The sequence below is a fragment of the Heterostelium album genome (assembly GCF_000004825.1).
Source record: "Heterostelium album PN500 unplaced genomic scaffold PPL_contig12, whole genome shotgun sequence".
In the NCBI taxonomy this organism is placed as follows: Eukaryota; Evosea; class Eumycetozoa; order Acytosteliales; family Acytosteliaceae; genus Heterostelium; species Heterostelium album.
The window spans coordinates 597,269-619,738 of NW_008805089.1; the positions used below are offsets into that span (position 1 = coordinate 597,269).

The 22,470-nt window shown below is 30.2% G+C and overlaps 8 protein-coding genes across 8 annotated transcripts; 4 read left to right on the plus strand and 4 right to left on the minus strand.

The window, feature by feature from the left end:
* Positions 1-208: 208 nt before the first annotated feature.
* Positions 209-1,956, minus strand: PPL_05475 (sulfite exporter TauE/SafE family protein; the record flags this gene model as incomplete). The annotated part of the gene is made up of 4 exons (XM_020576356.1): positions 209-915; positions 1,011-1,335; positions 1,404-1,653; positions 1,736-1,956. 4 exons carry the CDS (start codon positions 1,954-1,956, stop codon positions 209-211), a joined length of 1,503 nt encoding a protein of 500 aa, XP_020433605.1.
* Positions 1,957-2,872: 916 nt separating this feature from the next.
* Positions 2,873-5,455, minus strand: PPL_05476 (uncharacterized protein; the record flags this gene model as incomplete). The annotated part of the gene is made up of 5 exons (XM_020576357.1): positions 2,873-2,888; positions 3,329-3,355; positions 3,529-3,575; positions 3,811-3,879; positions 5,216-5,455. The coding sequence occupies 5 exons, from the start codon at positions 5,453-5,455 to the stop codon at positions 2,873-2,875; spliced, it is 399 nt and encodes a 132-aa protein (XP_020433606.1).
* Positions 5,456-5,826: 371 nt separating this feature from the next.
* On the minus strand, positions 5,827-9,071 carry PPL_05477 (uncharacterized protein; the record flags this gene model as incomplete). The annotated part of the gene is made up of 3 exons (XM_020576358.1): positions 5,827-8,061; positions 8,170-8,237; positions 9,044-9,071. 3 exons carry the CDS (start codon positions 9,069-9,071, stop codon positions 5,827-5,829), a joined length of 2,331 nt encoding a protein of 776 aa, XP_020433607.1.
* Positions 9,072-9,247: 176 nt separating this feature from the next.
* Positions 9,248-11,617, plus strand: PPL_05478 (uncharacterized protein; the record flags this gene model as incomplete). Its single annotated transcript, XM_020576359.1, has 4 exons — positions 9,248-9,339; positions 10,129-10,272; positions 10,369-10,716; positions 10,795-11,617. The coding sequence occupies 4 exons, from the start codon at positions 9,248-9,250 to the stop codon at positions 11,615-11,617; spliced, it is 1,407 nt and encodes a 468-aa protein (XP_020433608.1).
* A 363-nt stretch (positions 11,618-11,980) lies between these two features.
* On the minus strand, positions 11,981-12,235 carry PPL_05479 (uncharacterized protein; the record flags this gene model as incomplete). Its single annotated transcript, XM_020576360.1, has 1 exon — positions 11,981-12,235. One exon carries the CDS (start codon positions 12,233-12,235, stop codon positions 11,981-11,983), a length of 255 nt encoding a protein of 84 aa, XP_020433609.1.
* A 943-nt stretch (positions 12,236-13,178) lies between these two features.
* Positions 13,179-14,025, plus strand: pefB (penta EF hand calcium binding protein; the record flags this gene model as incomplete). The annotated part of the gene is made up of 3 exons (XM_020576361.1): positions 13,179-13,253; positions 13,409-13,678; positions 13,768-14,025. The coding sequence occupies 3 exons, from the start codon at positions 13,179-13,181 to the stop codon at positions 14,023-14,025; spliced, it is 603 nt and encodes a 200-aa protein (XP_020433610.1).
* A 940-nt stretch (positions 14,026-14,965) lies between these two features.
* On the plus strand, positions 14,966-15,692 carry PPL_05481 (ribosomal protein bL12; the record flags this gene model as incomplete). Its single annotated transcript, XM_020576362.1, has 2 exons — positions 14,966-15,178; positions 15,375-15,692. The coding sequence occupies 2 exons, from the start codon at positions 14,966-14,968 to the stop codon at positions 15,690-15,692; spliced, it is 531 nt and encodes a 176-aa protein (XP_020433611.1).
* A 361-nt stretch (positions 15,693-16,053) lies between these two features.
* On the plus strand, positions 16,054-20,721 carry PPL_05482 (aldehyde dehydrogenase; the record flags this gene model as incomplete). Its single annotated transcript, XM_020576363.1, has 7 exons — positions 16,054-16,152; positions 16,221-16,343; positions 16,419-17,659; positions 18,011-18,048; positions 18,156-19,104; positions 19,538-19,674; positions 19,778-20,721. The coding sequence occupies 7 exons, from the start codon at positions 16,054-16,056 to the stop codon at positions 20,719-20,721; spliced, it is 3,531 nt and encodes a 1,176-aa protein (XP_020433612.1).
* Positions 20,722-22,470: the final 1,749 nt, after the last annotated feature.

Here is a 22,470-nt window from a genome sequence, read left to right on the forward strand (position 1 = left end):
TTTCAGAGATCGCAAAATAAAGCTTTTTGTTGAGTTTCAGAGAATTCAATTCAATAAATATTATTACATAAAAAAAAAAAAGTAGAATAAAAAAAAGAAATGTTTAAATTTTGTGATGATGGGAATGGGTATTAAAAGATTAATTTAATGATTATAATATTATATATGTATATATATTTAAAAGTAAGTGGTAATTGAAATAGTTTCTTTAAGAACTTCCACCTGAACCTGGAGAACAGATGGATTGGAATGGTTGATTCTTGTATTTCTCCAAATCCAATACTTCGGTGACGACCAATAGAATGGTACTGATAACAATGATAGCTGTGATCAAGAAAATAATGTAGGATCTCTTCTTGTATTTGTTGACCACCCAGATCAAGGTTTGAGTTCCGACGAAACAAGCTGCGAAACCAATGATATAGTAGACCAAACCATAGTCCAAACGAAGCTTACCCAACAGGATATACTGGAAGGCAGACGATGCCGATGTAAAGAGAATCATAAAACTAGAGGTGGCGGCGACAATGTCTGGACTCAGACCCATTGCCAACAGAACTGGACCTTTAATCATACCTCCACCAATACCGAGTAGCGATGCCAAGATACCGGCGACCACACTCAGAATACCCAACAAGATGATGGTTTTACGTGAATAACGGATGTCACCCTCAATGATTGTTCCATCTGCCTGATTTCTCAACCATTGACCATACAAGTATCTTGCAGTGAATATCCATGTGATGATAATGATCGGCCAGATAGCAAATGACAACACCCAATATGGTGGTGAGCACAACTTGATTCCAATCAAACTCACCTCTGAATCACCTCCCTTAAACACAGAGAACATTGTAGATAATATTAAAATTGATAGAATAGCGAATATCTTTACCCAATCTGCATCTAAGAATGCTGTAATCATTATAATAATAGTTTGATTAATTAATTAGTTAGTTAATCATTGTCTATAATATTATAACTTCTTATGTTTCTTATAAGTTACTTACGATTAACTTTCTTTTCTGGTGTTAAATATGCATCGGAATTATTGTTAATTAATAAATATTCTTTCTTGGTGTTTTCTTTCTTTCTTAAATCAAGACCTTTCTTAAAGGTGGTTGCAGAAGTAGCAGTCAGAGTGACTACCAATAAAATCAAGATGACATAGGGTGGCAAGACAGTGTGCAAGTAGATACCAAACACAGTTCCACCAAGAGTGAGTGGTTCGATCAGAAGCACTACACTATAATCGATAAGATGCTTGTTTGCATGTGGATGTCTTCTTGGGAAGTTTTGAATTAAATTTGCAAATGAACAACCTGCTACCAAACACTTTTTGTTTTAAATTAATATTATTATTATTATTATTGATTGATTGTTTTTAATTAATTATAACTTACATTTGAAAGTGGAATAGCAGTCTTTGGACTAAACTTATTAACGAGAATTAAAATTGGGATGTAGATTCCACCACCTCCAACACCACCACCGGATGACAATGCACAACCCAAGAAGAGTAAAGCCATTCCTACAATATCGAGTGCAGTGATTTGGTTGTGGAACAATGATTTATGTTGACAGATACCGCTTGCAGGACAAACGGCTTGTGATCCCATACTATCTTTACATTGTTCATCGGTATGACATTTACTATGTTTGTGTATTTAAGTTATTATTATTTGATTGACTCAATTTGATTTGATATTTAATTATTATTATTTCTTTTACTTACGAGCAATTATTATTTATACAAACATATCCCATTAAGCAATCATGACAACCGGTAGAATCAAGACTTTCGAAATGATTGGTCAATGTTGGGTTATATGCTGTGTAGGAATTTGAAACAGAGTGTTGGGATGACGGATTAGTCCGTAGTCCATGGCTAACATTGGCTAAACAAAATATAATCAATGTCACTGCTATTATTTTGCTGAAATGAGGTACTCCCATTCTTATAACTTTATATATTGTTTTGATATTATATTTTGATACTGATTCTATGATTATTTACAAATAATTATGATAATATTCAGTTTGTTTACAAAGTGATTTATATATAATATATAATTTAATTCTAAAATTAGAAATTTATACTGTTTTATAAAAAATTTTAATTTAATTTAGATAATTAGTAAAGTTAGTTTTGATAATTTGATAATTTAAGAGTTTGATAGTTGATTTAATTTCTATTAACAGATAAGTAGTGATAGAATGTTGTTGTTATTGTTATTAATGTGTTGGTATAAAAATGTATACAAAGAGTAATAATATTTATAATATTTTGTGGTTTTAAATTTTATAAAAGAAGTAAGATAAATTTATCAATGAAGATTTTGAAATGTTGTTGAATGAACCTAATTATCCATTTTCTTATAGATAGAGGTTTGCTTTGTAACTATTGATTTATTGTCATCTGTCTCTATGTTTCAAATATATTTTAAATATTGTGGATATGTGTAGTTTTATCAGATGACCTTTAATGCAAAAATGTCATTAGATTGGAAACAACAGTCGAAATATACAATATATATCGTGTTATCACCACCAATTATTCAATTTTTAAATAATTTGTTGAATATTTAATTTATTATTTTAAACAATAATTAAATAACACAACAACCACAACAACTGTTAATTGATGAAAAACCAAAAAAAAAAAAAAAACAATGATAAAAATCTAAATTTGTTTACCAATGAAAAAACACCAAAAACACACTTGACATTTAATTAACATATTAAGTTTAAATTGATTTGGAAATCAAAATTTTAAAATAAATAAATACATTACATTTTTTAATTAATTTACTATTATTTACTATTAAAAAGTAAACTTAAATGGAAAGGATAACTTGTTGTCTGTCCTTATTTATTGTTGTTGATGTCTGAATTAATAAATAAATAAATAAATAAATAAATAAATAAAATAAAATAAAATAAAAAGAATTATTACAAAATGATAAATGATAATCTTGTGTGATGTGAGGAATAAATAAAATGGGATTTGATTGTAGAGATAATGTAGATCTTGTTGGGTATGTCAATTGATCATTGTGCGTCGCTGGATTTAGTTTTGTTTTATTTTTTTTTCTTTTTTTATTAATTTTTTTTTTCTGCAATTATTTCGTGTTGAGATTTAGAATCCCCCGACGCCTCCTATTTCAAAAAAATATGATTATGTGGTGGTCGGTTCCCTTATTAATGGTAATTAATTATTAATGGTTGTAATTACAAAAAAAAAAAGGGGTAACATTAGATGGTTGCCAATGGAATAATCATTATTTGCAAAAAAAAAAAAACTAATGAATGGTATATTCAAAATTACCCGATATTTGTGTGTACTTTGGTGAAACTTTAATAAATAAATAATGATTCTTATTGGTGATTTGGGTGAAAAATGATTAAGAGTGTGAAAAATGGGGAATTAATTTTTTATAAAAAAAAATCTGATTGTTGGTGAAACGTGGTGAAATTTTAAAAAACAATTAAAATTTGTCGAATAATAAATTGTTATTCTGCTTTTACATCATTGGTTTGACATTAATATGTGATAGAAATTTTGATTCATTTGCCTGAAAAAAATAAAAAAACAATCTCCAACAACATAATTATCAAGAATTCTATTTCTATTCTTAATTTTTTTACTTTCTAGGTGAGAAAATCATACTAAACTGACAGATATTTATAACCTTAACTTACAAAGTTTTCAACAATTCTATTCTATTTTGTTTTGTTTGTTGTATTTTTATTTTGAAATGGATGGAATATTTAATTAATTTTTTGTTATTATAAATAAATAGTATTTACAAAAAAATGATTCTTGTTTCTGTATATTATATTCACACAGAAATTATCTGTATCTAGTGTCTCGAACAACTTTAATTATAATAAAATGAATATATATATTGTAAGTATAATATAGCTATGAATGTAAAGCAAAAACAACTTCTTCAACAACTTTTACTCCAACTTTTATTTCGAAATATGGTTAAATTTTGCAAACCATGATGAAAAAATTGCACAAAAAAAATAATGTGAAAGGATAAAAAACTTGATCGAAGCTGCATGATTCCATGGAATGTTAAAAATGGGAACTTATCAAGTTTTGTTTTTTGGTGTTTTTTGTTTAAAGATCATTGTTTTTTCAATGGGTAATGTCTGATTGCAACATAGACGTGGTGTTTATTTACTTACAATAAAGATATTTGGGTTTTTATCGGCAAAAAAAATAAAATAAAAAAAAAAAGTCGGACTTTCGAATCCTTAATAATAAAGTTTAAAATAATAATCCAACTTAATGATAAATAAATAAATCTATAATAACTTAATAAATAAATAGTTAAATAATCTTTAAATATATACAAAATGTCTTGATATAATGTGTCTTGATTTGTGCTGTAGTGAAGATTTGTTCTGATTTGTTTTGATTTGTCTAGATTCGTCTAGATTTGTACTACTAAATTTTTATATTATATGATATTTATATTTTGTATAAACACAACACTTTTCGCGTTTAGTTTGTGCTTTTTTCGAAAAAGATACTGTTTTTTTGATTGATCTTGTTTTAAAAGAAAATGTCGTGATGTGACTGTCAAAAATAAAACAGATTAATTAATTTTAAAATAAACTAGATGATTTTTTTTAAGAGATTTTTTTATTAGATTTTTTTTCAAACTTCAGATGATGAATGAATTTTTTTTAAATTTCTTTTTGTTATTTTTTTAAAAAGGTCGTTCAACTTCGGATCATCTTTTTGTGTGTTACTGAGGCAGATGGATGACATCATTCAATGAAAAGGTAATCCCTCGATATTAAGTAAATCAATCATTCAGAATCAAACAAAACACACTCGAGTGGAATTCCCTAATAATTCAAACTTCTAGAATATATTCTTTGGGGAGATTTCTACAATCAAAACAATCAATATATTCATCTGAAGTCTACGACCAGTGTAGAAAGATGTTTAAGAGATCTTAATTTTATTACAATACAATACAATCTTTATTTTATTTTATTTTATTTTATTTTATTTTATTTGTTATTCCAGATTTGAAGTGGTTGTTATGTTTTTTTTGTTTCTCTTAGATTTTTTACATTTATATATTATTATTCCTATGATTATTCCAATGATTAACAATCCACCAATACAACATACTATTATTATTGTTATTATTAAATTGGTTGTGTCTTTTTTGATGCATTCATCGCATACCAGTGCTTCACCATCATAGCTATTGGTATAGGACACCACTGAACCGCAATGATAGTAGTACCATGAACTCTTTGAATATACTTTCGATGTACACACCGATTTATTTGTTCTGTCATCAAAATAACCTTCACAACAATAATCAGGATCATCATCAGTATTATCATATCTAGCTGAAACTATTAAAAATGAACATATTATTTGTATTAAAAGAAATAAATATAGTTTATTAATCTTTATCATTATTTATTTATTTAATTAATTAATTATTTGTTTGTTTGTTATAAAGTTATAGCTAACTAACTAACAATTTATGATATGTTTTCATAACTATTTATAATCAAAGACATGTCAACAATCATCAAGAGAGAATATATTTATTACTGCAGTTTTTAAAAATAGGCTTATTATGAAAAGTTCATAATAGAACCCCTTTTATAACTGTGAGGTTATTTTAACATAATTTTTTTGTTATTTTTTTTGTTTTTCGTGATCTGTGTGATGTTTTATAAGTTAATAATTTCAAAAATTAAAGAATTATAAGATGATGTGGTGTTGGTATTGGAAAAAAATGTTCAGAGTTATATTTTTGGTTATTTAAACTTTTAAAAATTTTATTCAATTTGTTGCTGTTGCTGTTGTTGCTGTTGTTCTTGATATTCTTTGAAAAATCTGATTGTTTGTATCGATTTCTTTTGTACTATTTGAAGAATTTTTTCGTTTATCTCTATTTTAGCACCAAGACTTACTGCATACCTTAGTATAAGTGCTGCTGACGATGAGTTCAATATTGATCTGAGGTTAGGCTCATTAAAAAATGTTTGAAGCAAATAAGTAGTATCATGATCTGTATTGTTAGAGTATTCAATTAGATATTTGAATGTGTCCAATTGACCACAGACTATAGATTGACTGAGAATCAATGGTAGACTAATATCATCGGCAAAGTTGTCTATATAGTATTTCACTACGTCCAAACGACCGAGAAAAATAGTTGACACCACAAAACCTGACCAATTTAACTCTTTCTCTGGGAATGTCGCTCTTAGATAATCGATTGCCTCGAAATGTCCGCTCTGGAATAGATAGTGAGCCAATGTGTTGAGTTGATTATTTTGTAGTTTTCCGTTGGGTGAGCACTCGATCACAGTTTCTATGACACGAATGTCACCGCAAATTCCCACTTCATCAATGACGTTCTCCAAAAGTGAAATGTGATTCTTCAATATCGCAATGATAAACTGATACTTTTGTGAGCGAATCGAAGCTATTAACAATCTTTGAAGGTAATGAAAATTTTCACATTCAACATCGTCTCTAATCTCCAACAGCTTAACGAAGCTATAAATATCGTTGTTCATGTAACAACCTTGCCACAGATGTATCATCGATGTGATTGCAGGAGTATGGATTTCCTTCTTCCAAAGAATGATTAATTGGTCTATGTACTCCGGTGTAATCGATTGCAATTCAAACCTTTCCACGCATCTGACAAAACTGAGCCCGGGATCTATCGCCAAGCAAAGTTCCAATCTATCAGTAGTGTCAGGTGATATGGAACTATATTGATGCTGGAACAGTTTAACCAAATATTCCATTCCATAGAGTGAGATAAGATATTTAAATACTGATGGATCTGGATTATCAAAGCTAGCTTTACACCAATCGAATACCATATGTCTACCCCCGATGCTCACCCATACTTTTCTTGCAAGCCGCACTTGTTCCAGTGTGCCATGAGTAAACAACTCGTTTAGCAGTGTCATCTTACTCACTGAAATCGATAGTATAAATATCAAACCAATTAAACCACAATGCTTGTAAAGATTCAACCTGAACCAATAAAGCGGGCTATTTTGAATTGAAGCATAACCTTTCTCCAACAATCCGATACACTTGCATATAAGCATAAGATATTCAAACTTTTCAAGATTATCCAACTCTGACCTATCTATTTGATAACCATCTAAACACAGCTTCTCATATGCAGAAACTAAGGATTGTTTCACCTCCAACTTTAGTTTGTCAAACGGTAGTCCATTCTCCATACCTCTATGATTTTTTGCAACATAATTCATCACTTCCAATTGATACTCTCGATTATCGAGACTTGAACTATTAAACAAATACACATCTAGATGGTCAAGATTTGGTTTGTAGTTTGGAAACATCATTTTGGCAATTGAAATTCCATTCTTCTTTTGAATGAGTTGTTTTGGATATTGAAATTGATTTGCCAGCATCAATTCTTTCTTGATATTGTACAACGTGCTACCTTCTTCCGACTCCCAGATCGTTTGGAAAATAGACAAATCTTTAAGTGATCCAATCGATCTAAGAAGACATTCCGCTTTCAATTTCGGTGATATATCTGCTAGCTCTCCTCCATCCTGATGGTGTTTAACTTGGTCAGACAACAGATAGTCGAATATCTCGAATTTCAATTGACACCAAGCATAAGTCTGAATGTTCATCTTTATCTTTGAAGTTGGCAATCTATTCAATACCACTGGGTACTCTTGATTCACCAATAGCTTTACTCTTTCCAGTGAGCCAGATTCAACTGCATAGAACAGTAGATTCTCATCGTTAAACATCCATTGTTTCAATTGATAGACAGCATTGAAGAGCTGATCGTCAACACCACTCGATCTAACTAGCTTTCCAATGCACTCATTGGTGATCGCCAGCGATTGTGTAATCTTTATCTTATCGAGAATTAGACCATAGTGACCGGAATCAACTACATTTGATAATCTTTGGTAGTGGCCGTATTTGAATCGCCATTGATTATCGCCAAGCGATATAATATCTATAGTTCTATTTATTTTCTGACATTGCTGTAAAATCTTTTTTAATAAATATTTATTTTTAAAAGTATTATAAATGGGTCTTTTATCTTCCATTCAATTGAATATATTGATTAATAATATAAATATTAGAATTTTAAAAATTACAATCTTTTGTTTTTTCTCATTATGAATTCTTTCTAAACTTTTATACGATTTTTTGTTTAGAAAAAGTTCTAAAAAAAATTAAAAATTAAAAATTTTTAGCTAAAAGAACAAACATATCAAGAAAATAATACAAACAGAATCTTATCCTATAAGTTGGATTCTTAGGGATGTTAAAAAAGAAGTTCGAATTCTCTATATTTATTTTATTTTATTTTTTTTAGTTTTTTTTTTCTTATTTTTTTTCATTTTTTTTTTTCATCTATTTAAGAATCAACGTTGGATTAATTTTCATTTGGGTTTCTTTTGAGTCAATGCTCAAGATTAACTGCATTTAGTCTAAAGATCACCGAAAGGTATCAAAAATCGAGTTATTAGAGTTTCTAAATGTAGTTTCATATTGATATTCAACAGTATTCCCCACTTTTTTTAAAAGTTAAAAATATAAAGATAAAAAAAAAAAATGATTTGGTCAACTTATTAATGATTGTATAATTTAAGTTAATAACCAAAGTACCTTTGCATGGATTGGCAAGATGATGAGATATAAGTGTTGGTGGGTGTAGCTGATGGACGTTTGCATCTAAATATCAATACATTGCATTGCTTTGTAAGTCATAGTCGTTCGGTGCGATTTGGTAGACTGTCCAGCTGTTGCTATTCGATTGAATCTTGTTGACTGGCGGCTGCTAAGTAGAGAGAATCACCTGATTGGTGTCGAAATCAAGTGAGATATCTCGATTCATGTTTGTTTTTTTTTTTGGTTTATTTAAATATATAATGAACAAAAGAGTTAAGAGCAGCAGATAAAAAATATACATAAATTTTATTTCTTTATTATAAAACCAATATTCACAAAATACTTATAAGTACAAACTTGTGTTCAATGCACAATTAGTACACATGTGTGTTTTATTACTCTTTTAAATTTTAAAGCTGTATTTATTTTCTATTTCAATAAAATTCAATCTCTAATCTTTAAAATAAAAACTTAAAGATTTATACTTTATTAGTATGTATTTATGTAATTGGATAGATATTTTTAATATTATTGTAATAAGTTGATACGAAGTAAACAAAGATGGCAAAAAGAAACACATATCAATCGAACCGAACCATCTATGGAACCAATGATATTTATTTTGAATGCAAATCAGAATTAAAACAAAGAAGGTAAAGATATATATTGGCGGAAGCAACTCCATCATTGGTGCTTTTCAATCAAAAAAAAAACTAAAAAAACACCAACAAAAGAATAAAATTGTGTTGACGTCGGTTGAAAAATAGAAACAAAAGTAGTGGGAAAGAACCTTGATTTTTGATGTATTTTTATTAATTTTATTACTTTTTTATTTTTTTATACTCACAAACTACTTTAAAAAAATAGAAAATTCAATTGAAAATTATAACACTTTATTGAAAAATTAAAATTTTGATTTTATTTATATAAACTTATTTACACAAACTTTTCTTTTATCCAAATATAATATATCATATATTTATTACTACTATAATTAATAAAAACATTTTATTCAATTAAAATAATTTTGTGGAATTTTTATTTTTGTTTTGGTTTTAAATTGATTTTTGTAAAAAATTTTAACCAAAAAAGAAGAATTTTTTTTTTTTTGATATTATCAAGACAAACACCGACACTACCCAATTTTCGATCAGTTATAGCTTATTATCATAGTTGTTTAATTGAATTCAATTCAAATTTATCTATAGATGATATCATAACTTCATATTTATTTATTTAATATTAATTATAACAACAATAATAATAATAATATATTTTAGTAATATTACTTTGTCAGATTAGATTTTATTGTTTTTTTTTTTTTAAGTTGATCTTATACATACATAAATAAATACATATCATATCATATACATCATATACATCATATAAGAAAAAGGAAAAAAAGAAAAAAACAAAAGAAAGTGATAAATGTTAAAAAATAGGATGTCATCACATGAGAAATCACCTTTGATCAACGGTGGTGATATAGGTATTGAATCACACGATTCAGGCAAGAAATTCTCACCACACCCAGCATTCTGGAATACCGTAAAGGCATTCGCAGGTGCTGGTTCATTCGCTCTACCGTAAGTAGTACTTAACAATCTATTGTTATTATTATTATTATTATTATTAGATAATTAACGAATTTAAAATGAACTATATAATTTATAATATAATAGATGGGCAGTTTCGCAAGCTGGTATTTGGATTGGATCAATCGGTTTAGTACTGATTGCTTTACTCTCAAACTATACGATGGGACTGCTATTAAAATGTAATATAGAGTTTGTATCGCAACAGATGGACTCTGAACGACCACCATCCTATGCGGATTTAGGTCGTCGTGCATTCGGTCGTATCGGTGAACTCTTTGTATGTTTCATGAACTTTTCAGTGACAATGTCCATCTGTATCGCCTATCTGATATTGATCGGTGAGAACTTTGGTGAACTCTGTCACTACAATCAACAAGTTATCATCTGGTTCGTTTTACCCGTAATTATTCTCCTATGTTTTTTAACCGATATGTAAGTTCGTTTTTGTTTGTTTGCTTGTTTGTTTGTTTTTTTGGAAAAAGTTTGTTAACATCTTTTTGATTTCTCCAGGAAATATTTAGGATATACTAGTATCTTTGGTGCATTATCGTTGATGCTTGCTATGGGAACTGTTTTGGCATATGGTGGAATCAACTATAGTATTAAACCGTACGAGGATTACAAGGTGGATTACGCGAATATTCCATTGTGGTTTGGTGTAGCCGCCTTCTTTTTTTGTAATCATATCGTTGTGATTCCGGTGTCACACGCCAGTGGCGACTGTGCCCGTTATCCACGTATTCTCGACTACGCAATGATCTTTATCACCATTGTCAATGTTGTGTTTGCAACACTCGCCTATCTCTACTTTGATTTCTACGTCGATGCCAAGGGTCACGTTGGTGTGCCCTCCTCGATCACACAAGCACTGCCACAGGGTGCTTTCGCACAGGTAGTGAGAATGTGTGTGGTGTTCGAGTTGACCTGTTCGTTCCCGATCGTCTGCGGTGCCGGACTCAACGTAGTCGACTCATCGGTTGAGTTCTTCCACCGTCACTTCTCGGCGTTCCCAGAGCGTGACACCGACGACAACGGCGACAAACTGTTCTTCTCCCGCAACTGGAAGTTCTACGTTCTCCGTATTGCACTGACTGCCGCTTTGGCAGCGGTCGCCACCACCATCACCAACTTTGGATCGTACACATCTCTGATTGGATCTCTGATGTTGGCCATTGCTGGTTTCGTGGTTCCCCCATTAGTTCACATTAAATTCTTCCCAGATCAAAGCAGACTTCAATTTGTTTTCAACATCATCATCTCTATTTTCGGTGTTGGTGCAACCGTACTAGGTACATGGCAGAGTATAGTAGCCCTTATCAATCCATCTGATTAAAATAATAAATTGGTTTTTTAAAATATTTTTTTAACTGTCTGTCTCGTCTCCCCTTATAATAATTAATATATCCCTACTTTTTTTCAAATCATATTCATCCTTTTTTGATCAACTAATTTAGTTAAGAGTTTTAACCGGTTATGAATATTGTGATTTCGTGACACTGTTTGAATTCAAGATTGAACAAAAGAAACTTTGATGACCAATGAATAATAATAAAGATAGTTGCTAATGAAATATTTGATTATTGATATTGTTTAATTTCTATTTGTTTTATTCTAACTAGTTTAGTGAAAATGGTTAGTTCGTATTTATTATTTAAACTGAAAGATAATCAATAACACTTACTTTGTTTAAATGCATTTATAATCTTCTCATATTTGATTTGGTACCGTTGACCTTCTTTCTATGTCTTTTGAGCATCTTTCTTGATGTCTTGTTCATGACTGTCTCCATTGATTGTTCGAAAGTTGCTGCCTCTGGTAATCTATAAAAAGTTGCTGGTTGTTGTTGTTGTTGTAACAAGAATGCACCAGAATTGATCGATGGTGATGATCTAACAGTGAAACATCCACTCTTTAATGTGTTATTAAATAATTGAATAATATTTCTATTCATTTTTTAAATAAATTAAATAATATATTTATATTGTCTGTTGCAGAAATGATCTAATAAAACGAATCAAATGCAATTTTTTTCACAAAAAAAAAAAAAAAAAAAAAAAATTTGTGTTTTTTCCTCACTCAATATATTTACTTTTTCTCTAGATAGTTATTAAAAGAGGTAAAGCGATCTTTGGTTAATCTTAAATCCTCACGGCAAGCATAACACTCACAAAAGTTACTTCCCAACCTATTACAATAGACTCTCGAGAACTATTTTTTTTTATCATTGCTGTGCCATTTGGAAAGTAAATAAACATTGATTTTTAACAAATAGAATTTTTAACATTGATAAGTTCATATTCCCAAATATCTTTACACGAAACCTAAACATATCCTATTAAAATGATATTTGTTTTTTATTTTTTATTTTTCATTATTTATCTGGTTAGTTATTTTCGGTTTATATAATATTTTTATGTAGATCTATTTATAAAAAGAATTTTTAAGAATTAGATTTTAATTTTAATTAAAACAAAAAACGTTGAACACCCCAGGATAGAATAGAATATAAATGATTTGTCAGTAAGTGTACTTTAAAGTGTTAGAGGTAACAAACTGAGGTTATAGCTTTAAGTTAAAAATATCACTTTTTTTAATTTAATTTATTTTTTGATTTTGTCTGAATATGCACTGCGTTTTCACACAAATTTTTTTGTTTGTTTTCTTCAAAGAATCAAACATTTTAAAACTTGTTTGGTGAGACTCAACCCTTTTTATGTCACAAAAAATTGAAATCATTTCACCAAAAAAACACACATACAATTAATTATTAAATATTTAATAATTTTTTTTTATCCCAATAATCTTTTTTTTTTTTTTCAAATTTCAAAGAGTTAGAGTGTTGTTTGCTAATATATAAAGGCTTCAATTTACTCCTTATCCAATCTTCAACATATATGTACTTTCAAGCTCAACCAATGATGACCACTGTCGTTCAATTCCAAGCCCCTGTCGTTATGCAGGGTATGTGGGTAAGTCAAGTTTGTTAAAAAAATCAATTTTATTTTTATATCTATCTATCTATCTATCTATCTTTTTTATATCTATCTTTACTTTTTAAAAAAGTTTTATTTATCTGATTATCAGATCATCTAATAATTGTTTTTTTATTTTATTTTTTTTATAGTATTACAACCTCTATGCTCAATTACAACAACAACAACTCATGGAAATGAATGCTTGGTTCATTTCTATGGATAGAGATAGATCTGGAACAATCAGCAGTCACGAACTCCAATATCTTGTGATCGGTGGAACTCCACTCGGTATCGATACTGCCAACAAGTTGATTAGATGTTTCGACAGAAATAGAAATGGTCAAATCGATTTCTACGAGTATGCCGCTCTCCATGCTTTCATCAACCACCTCTATAGATGTTTCGCTGCCAACGACAGAGTATGTTATACTGAAAGCTCAACTAAACAAACAATATTGATCGTTGATTGACTAACATTAATTTACATTAAAACACTTTAATAATATAGAATTTCTCTGGAACTATTGATGTTCGTGAAATCTACTCTGCTTTGGCCTCTGCAGGATTCAGCTTACCATTCCAAACAGTCAATCTCTACTTTATGAAATACTCACCAACAGGAGCACCACTCCTATTCACACAATACTTGAATTTGTGTGCCTCTGTTGCTTTGACCCGTTCATTGTTTGAATGGTCCGACCCAATGAGAACTGGTATGATCCACATCACTCTCCAACAACTCTTTGACATGTTTGCCTTGGCTTAAAAAACGAGTAGTAACCAACCAACTAACTGACCAATTGGTTTCACGATTTACTGTACAATTCTGAAGCAAACAACCAATTTCAAAAAAAAACAAAAAAATCTATTATTAAAAAATTTTGTATCATATATTATATATTATATTTTAACAACAAAAAGAAAGTCAACTTTATAACCTTTAATTTTATTTGATATTCAGACATTGATCAACTTTATAAAGGTTAATGGTCTTACCCCTTAAAGTATGAGCACTGTTATTTGTGCCAACGTTACTTTTTATTTTTTTTGAGATTTTGGTTTTCATTGTTAGTGTGTGATCGTCTAAAAACACTAATTTTCATTTCGTTTTTTTTTTTGAATTGTTTTTTTTTTTTTTTTTTTTTTTTTTGATCATTTTAGTGTCATCTTTTTTTTTTATTGTTGTATTACAATCATTTTATATATAATTCCATAAAAAATGATGTCAAGATCACTCAGATTGTTTTCATACTCTTCAAGGTAGGCAGTTCATTATCAATAAATGAAATAATAACTGGATTCTATAGAAATCAGATAAATCACAGTAGATCAGATCATCACAAAAAAGAAGAAGGATAATAAAATCAAAATCAACAGAAACGTAGTTGGCAGTCAGAGTACAGGATAGAAATAAAATTTATCAATCAGTAAAATGATAATCAGGAACTTACAGAAATGAACCATTAATCATGATTTCAACATGGATTTTCAACACCAACAAACAACAAACTTCATCGGTTTTGTCAACTTCCTAATTGAATTGAATCTAATCAAAATTTGATAATTACAAGTGAGTGACTCACTTTTAGTAATTATAGAATTAATTAGTTCATATCAGATGGCGAATGACATAATCGATTAGATATTAAGAGCAATTAATCAATCAATAGATAGATAGATAATAGATAGAGATCAAAAGGTTAATCATGAAATATTTAACTAATTATACTTATTTTTATTCAATAACAAACAATAGATGTATGATTAACTCACAAAGATGTATAAATGGAGCTTCTTCAATGATTGGAAATCGTTATTTCTCAACTGACAAGAATGTCTCAAAACAAGTCGAAGATATCGTTGGACAAATCGAAAAGTTGAGTTTACTTGAAGTTATTGAATTGACCAGTTTATTACAAGTATGTCATTAAACAAAAAAAAAAAAAAAAAAAAAAAGAAAAAGAAATAACAGAAATAGAATAGAATAGAGAGAAAAAAAAAGAGAGAGATAGAGTAATAGGATGACAAATCAACTCCAATAATATCAACAACGAACAACAACAACAACAACAATCATATATTAATCAAATTTAATTTATAAATAAATGAATATAGACTAGATTAGGTATTCCAGATATTGATATAGGATCATTGGGAGGTGGTGCTGCTCCAGCTGGTGCTGCTGCTCCAGCAGCCGCCGCAGCTGCCCCACCAAAATCAGAGTACCAAGTACGTTTGACAAAGGTACCAGAGGGTGCTAAATACAAGATTATTAAAGAGTTAAGAGAGATCAAGCCATCACTAAGTTTAATGGAGACCAAGGGTCTCGTTGAAAAGTTACCATCTGTCATCGCTGACAAGGTTTCAAAGGAGGAAGCAGATAAGATTATTGCCAAGATTAAGGCTGCCGGTGCTGAAAGTGAGGCTGCTTAAACAACTTCTTTCACTTTGATTTTATAATAATAATAATAATAATAATAAAATAAATAAATAAATATAATACTTTAAAAAATAAATCACATTAAAATAATTATAATCAAAAAAAAAAAAAAAAAAACAATCAAAAATATACCAATAATTATGTACATTGTGCTAGATATATGTTCATATTAATTATTATTTTTGCAAAAAACTTTAAAGTTTGTTTGAAAATGAAAAAAAAAAACCAAACAACAAGAAATTTCGATATTCATAGGAGAACATTTTTTATTGGATATATATATAATATATAGTTAATAATATTTAATTGTAAATAATAATAAGTATTTAAACAATAAAAAAAAGATAATAAATAATGCAAAGTAAATTAAATTTGACAAACTTTATTAATGGTGAGTTTGTTGAGCCATTGTCAAAGGCATATGTAAACAACTATAATCCATCTACAGGAGAAGTATGTATATTACGTTTCTATAGAATTGAAACCTTACATTAATACTAATATTAATACCTAACTATTAGGTTTATAGTTATGTACCAGATTCGAATGCAGAGGATGTAGATAATGCTGTTAAAGCTGCAAAGAAAGCATTCCCAGCATGGAGATCAAAGACTTTTCTTGAGAGATCAGCTATTCTTAATAAAGTAATGAACTAAATGTTGAAATATTAAATGAAATGAATGTAATATTAATTTTATTATTATCATTATTTAATATAGATTGCTGATGGTATTGAAGCTAGATTACAAGAGTTTGCAGAGGCAGAGTCAAGAGATCAAGGTAAACCAGTACAATTGGCAAAATCACTCGACATTCCTCGTGCAGCTTATAACTTTAGATTCTTTGCTGGCTACATTCTGTATTTGGAAGAGAAGACCTATATGACAGATACACCCGTTAGAGCGTTGAACTATACTGTGCGTTCACCGTTGGGTGTAGCAGGTTTGATTTCACCATGGAACTTACCGCTCTACTTGCTGACCTGGAAGATTGCACCGGCCATCGCTTTTGGAAATACCTGTGTTTGCAAACCATCGGAGATCACCTCTTACACTGCTTGGCTGTTGTGTCAGGTGATGAAAGATGTCGGTGTTCCAGCCGGTGTCGTCAATATCGTTTTTGGCACTGGTCCAAACGCTGGAAGTGCGCTGGTGTCGCATCCCAGTGTCCCATTGGTGTCGTTCACCGGTGGCACCAAGACTGGTGAGGTCATTACAAAGCTGGCTGCTCCGCTCAACAAGAAGCTAAGCTTGGAACTCGGTGGAAAGAATCCATCGCTTGTCTTTGACGACTGCAACCTGGAGGAGTGCGTCACCACCTCTGTGCGATCGTCATTCAACAATCAAGGTGAGATTTGTCTTTGTAACTCGAGAATCTACGTTCAATCCACCATCTACCAACAGTTTGTAAGTAAATTCGTCGAGAAGGCAAAGAACTGGAAGGTTGGCGATCCAGCTGCACAGGGTACCGACATGGGTGCACTCGTCAGCGCAGAGCATCTCGCCAAGATCGAATACTATGTTAATTTGGCTCGTGAAGAGGGTGGAAAGATAGAGTTGGGTGGAAAGCGTGCTGTCATAGGAGAGGAGAACAGTCCATTGAGAAACGGTTATTTCTATGAGCCAACGATTATCACCGGACTCTCACCACAATCACGTGTTATGAAAGAAGAGATTTTTGGACCGGTCGTTACCATCTGTCCATTCGACACTGAGGAACAGGCACTTGAATATGCCAACGACAATCAATACGGTCTTTCCTCATCACTCTGGACTCAAAACTTGAATCGTGCTCACAATGTAGCGGCGCGTATCGAGGCCGGTATTGTTTGGGTCAATTGTTGGATGATTCGTGATCTACGAACTCCATTCGGTGGTCAGAAAGCAAGTGGTGTTGGACGTGAGGGTGGTGAATTTTCATACGATTGTTACACTGAGCTAAAGACAGTGTGCATCAAGTTGTAAAAAATCAAAATCAAAACTAAACAATATCAATAATATATTATTATTTAATAAAACGAATTAAAATTTTTATAATTAGCCACCACGTCGATTCCACCCCTTTGCCCAACTTCCCAATCCCCGAAAATAATATTTATTTTGATTTTTAATTTTATTTTTTATTTTGATAAAATGATTTAAAAAGAAGAATAAATAAAAGATCTACACCTCACCCAAAATGATTATTCTCTCATCTTTTCTTTTGCAAAAGAGTTAATAATAATTAATATTTTCACAGAAGTGATCAAAAAAAAAAAAATGATTAAAATAATAACCATTTTATTTGTCATATTTACTTTTTTAAATTATAGTTATTCTGCAAATGTTAATAACATTAATAATGTAAAAGGTATTTAATTTTCTTTATTATTTATTGGATATCTTATTAATATGTTGAAATAGAATTTATTTTTAATGGTAGTGACTGCTCTTATTCTGGGGGTTGTAATTTTTTAGATCCAGCCAATTGGGTGAATGCATCGGTTCCATCTAGCTATAGTGATGCAGTTGTTGTTTTTTTTCCTGATGGTATTGGATTCCCTAACTACCTTTACTCGAGAAACTCTACGATGATGGGATCGATCACTGTCACTGGTAATGTGGTCTTTGATTACCTAAATGTTATCAATATTACACTGAATGCTCGCTCCACCCTAATGATAACCAATACTCTCTATACCAATAGCGAATACTCACAGATTACAATTAGCGAAAAGTCTGATTTTTCATTCACCTCTCAATCGCCTGTACAATTCGCAACGCTGATCACCGAAGATGGTTCCTATAGCAATCTACAAGCACCACTTATCAATATCACCAAAGTAACCGGTAGTGGCTATGTCACTCTCAATACCAGTGTAGTAGGGATCACAACTATCGACACAACCAATCTCTGGCAATTCAAACTCTACAACAGCCAACTTTATGTACCATCGGATTTCATTGTTAGTAACTATCTCTTTACTTTGTATATTCATCAAGATGTATTCAATGCTATTCCAGCACCTCCACCAATGATCGTTGCAGGCAATATTTTTTTGAATGGCTATGTGGAAGTGACCACTGGTGTTACCGGTGAATACTATCTGTTGGAGAGTCAGAACCATAACATTTCTGGTAGCTTTTCATTATACTTTCCTGAACTTTTCGAAAATGCTGAAACTGAAATAAGAAATAATCAATTCTTAGTTTTAAAGATATCGCAAGTGGTCCTATTCCCTAGTTTTGTCAAAGATGTCGTAGTACCAATTGTTGCAGTTATCACTGCAATCATTCTTATAGTTGTTGGTTCGAAGCTGTTGGCAAGATATAAGAAGAGATCACAATACATCAACATAAACCAAGTAGATGAACAAGTAAACAAAGATAGAGATTATCAATCAATGACTATCGATAGAGAAAATGTGTAAATAAATATAATCTAAATTAGCTGGTGTTGTACAATACTAAACTTTACCAAAGTTGTTGTTGTTGTTGTTGTCGTATATAATTCTCACATGACTATGCTAGTTTACAATCACATTCTATTCCAAATCACAACATTTATATGCCTTGACTGACGGTTGTATGTCGCAACACAGCCATAATCAAAGATATATAGAAATTAATGATTTATTTGTTCATTCATTCAATATTACTTTGTTATTATTATTATTAGAGGTGTTGTGTCGATTCACTTCAAATAAATTAAATTTTCACTCCAAACCCTGGTTTTTGAGTAAAAAAAAAAAAATCAAAACTCCGATAATATAAAATCTGTGCGCACTTACGAAAAGATATTAAATTTTTTTTTAACTTTTTCTTTTTTTATAATCTCGAGAAACTTACACCATCATTAGAGTAGAACATATAATTACCCATTTAGTTATAAAATTGATAATGTTCATGATCCACGAAAGAAATATCTATAGGTTTTCATTATTTATATTACTTTTAATCAATGTGATTTATCACTGTAAATCACAACAATTTAATGGTAAGAATACATGTTGTTTTGTGTATTATTTAACTATTAAGTTGTATAACAATCTTAAAAGAAAATACTAAAATACATATATTTAATTTTTATTTATTTTTAGATGCATATATTTTTAAAAGTAGTTTAAATTGTACAGTCTCACCCGGTTGTAGTTTTGATGATCCTAATAGTTGGCAGAATGGAACTACACCGATAGATAATAGCAATGTAGAGATCATGTTTGATGTGACCAGTGGCAGTGTAAACTACATCTACTCGAATGGAAGTACTCTTATTGGAAACCTTTTGATCAGTGGTGTCGTCGTGTTTGAAAATCTCAAGATTGTCTCGGCCAGCGTTCAAATGTATTCGAACCTGACTGTAAACAGTGGTTTGGTGACATCTGGAAACAACAGCCATTTCTATGTCGGTGAGAAAGCTGCCCTCTCACTGTACCTCTCGACTCCAATCGTAATCGGGTCGATCACAGGTGCCTATGGTTCCGAGTGCTACTTCATGTCACCGCTTCTCAACTTTACCAGTTTCCAGAGCACCGGCTATCTGACACTGACCAACAGCAGCGCGGGAATCGCCAACTTCAACATCAAAGAGTTGTCGAAACTGTCGTTGGTATCGAGCGATCTCTATGTGGCAACAGATCTCATACTATCAAACTACACAGAACTCAGTATCTATCGTGAGAAATTCGATGAATTGGTTCCGCCTATTGTCGCGGCTGGATCGATATACCTGTCGGGCTGGATCGATATCAGTGAGGACTCTATCGATAAATCGAAACAATACAACATTATGGAAAGTCAATCCAGTAATATCACTGGTAAATTCCAGCAGCAAACTCTTTTGTCCGATGGTGAACTTGACATCACCGGATCCTCTAGATACCTTACATTGTCATTCCCTGCAAACAAGCTACCACCCAGCATCATATTCCTAATTGTATTATTCTCACTTATATTCTTGGTGATTGCCTCCTTCCTTGTTTATGTTATAGTCAAGTGTTGTAGAGAAAGAAAACGTAGAGCCAGATATAGCTCATTAAATTAAAAAAAAAAAAAGAAAAAAAAAGAACCAATTTATATATGTGTATATTAAAAAACAACCAACAAATAACAAAAATACTTAAACTATTATTATTCAATACGAACAGTATAAATATAATTATATTTTAAATAAAACTCCCCAAAAATAACAATTTGTTATATTAAATTTAATATCGATAGACTGGTGACTTATTTCGAAAACAATTTCTTGAACTAAAAAGAAGAACCGGAAATAAAATAGACTGGTATAGATTTAATTTATTTTTGTTTTTATTTTTAGATTCTAAAAACTAAGAATTTCAATATCTTGATATCATTTCTTTTTTTTTTTAAATTATTTAATTGAAATATTATAATCAAATTGACCACAAGACAACACCCAATTGTTCAAAAGTCAACACCCATTCCATATTACCACAATTTTTGGGAAATTTGATATTTCTTTTAAAGATATCTCTCTCTTGTTTGAGAAATTCCAAATATTAAATTAAATTAAATTGCTTTTTGCATTGTATCGCCATTGATGTTGATGTAATTGCAATTTGAGGATTGAGAGTGCCTCACTTGTCTAATAATAATAAAATTCACACTTCATTTTCTTAAAGATATTTTTAAAAATCAGCATAAATATGTTTGTATGCAAAATTAAACAACCATTCCATCCCAAAATTTAATCATTTTTTAAACATATAAAATCTCTATATATGGAGATCGAAATGCAACTAAATTCAACACCATCCATTTAAAAATGAAAAAGAAAAAAAAACCTAAAAAAAATAACAAAAAAAAAAAAAAAAATCAAAAGATAGTGAAAATAACTTTGTTCCTTCATACTCAGAGAGTTTGATCTGGGTGGCAATCAGTGATGCTCCTAGTTTCCTCATGGTGAAAGTTCCCAAAAGCATTGCGAGACAAATAGTTTTGATTCGTTGCATCAGCAAAAACACTGCGAGAATTTAGGCAAGCGCAAACAAAGCACATAAAAAGTGATCAATTTGAAAAGAAGATGGTAGGTTCATGGTTTTGCAGAAAAAATAAATAAAACAACACCTGCGCTCACATACCCCTGTGATTGTGAATCTAGATATTTTTTGGTTTTTTAAAAAACACAAAATAATGTTGGTCTTTGATGGGGGTGTCTTTTTTTTTAAATCAATTTTTACTAAATTTTTCACTTTTCGTATTTTTTTGTTTTTGTGGGTATTTTTGATTCAAAATTGGGTTTAGCAGTGTGAGACCCACCACATACAATTTTACAATTTTTTCTTTTTGTTTTTTCAAAAAAAACAAATCAACAAACATCTAATTTGGTGCCTTATTATGCTCTCAGTGATTTTGATATTTTTTTACAAATGATTGAAAAAAAATAATATTTTTTTTGATTTTTATAATTTTATTTTAATTTTTGGAATTCTCTTCACTCTTGGCTCCTCCTCAAATTTGTTCCCTTAACATTCTTACCCATTCAACCTTACCAAATATCTCAATCCCAATAAAGGTAATGAATGAACATAAATAATAAATAACAACACAAAACACTCAATCAATAAATTAAACACATAATATACAAATCTAATAAATCATTTTACAAAATACAAATAACATTAAATAAATAAAAAGTAATATAAAAGACTTTATTAAATCTTCAAAATAATAATAATTTCGTAAAATTACTCGCAAATTAAAAAAAAAAATATTAATAAACAAAAAAAAAAAAAATTATACACTTTGAACAACAAATAAAACAATTAAA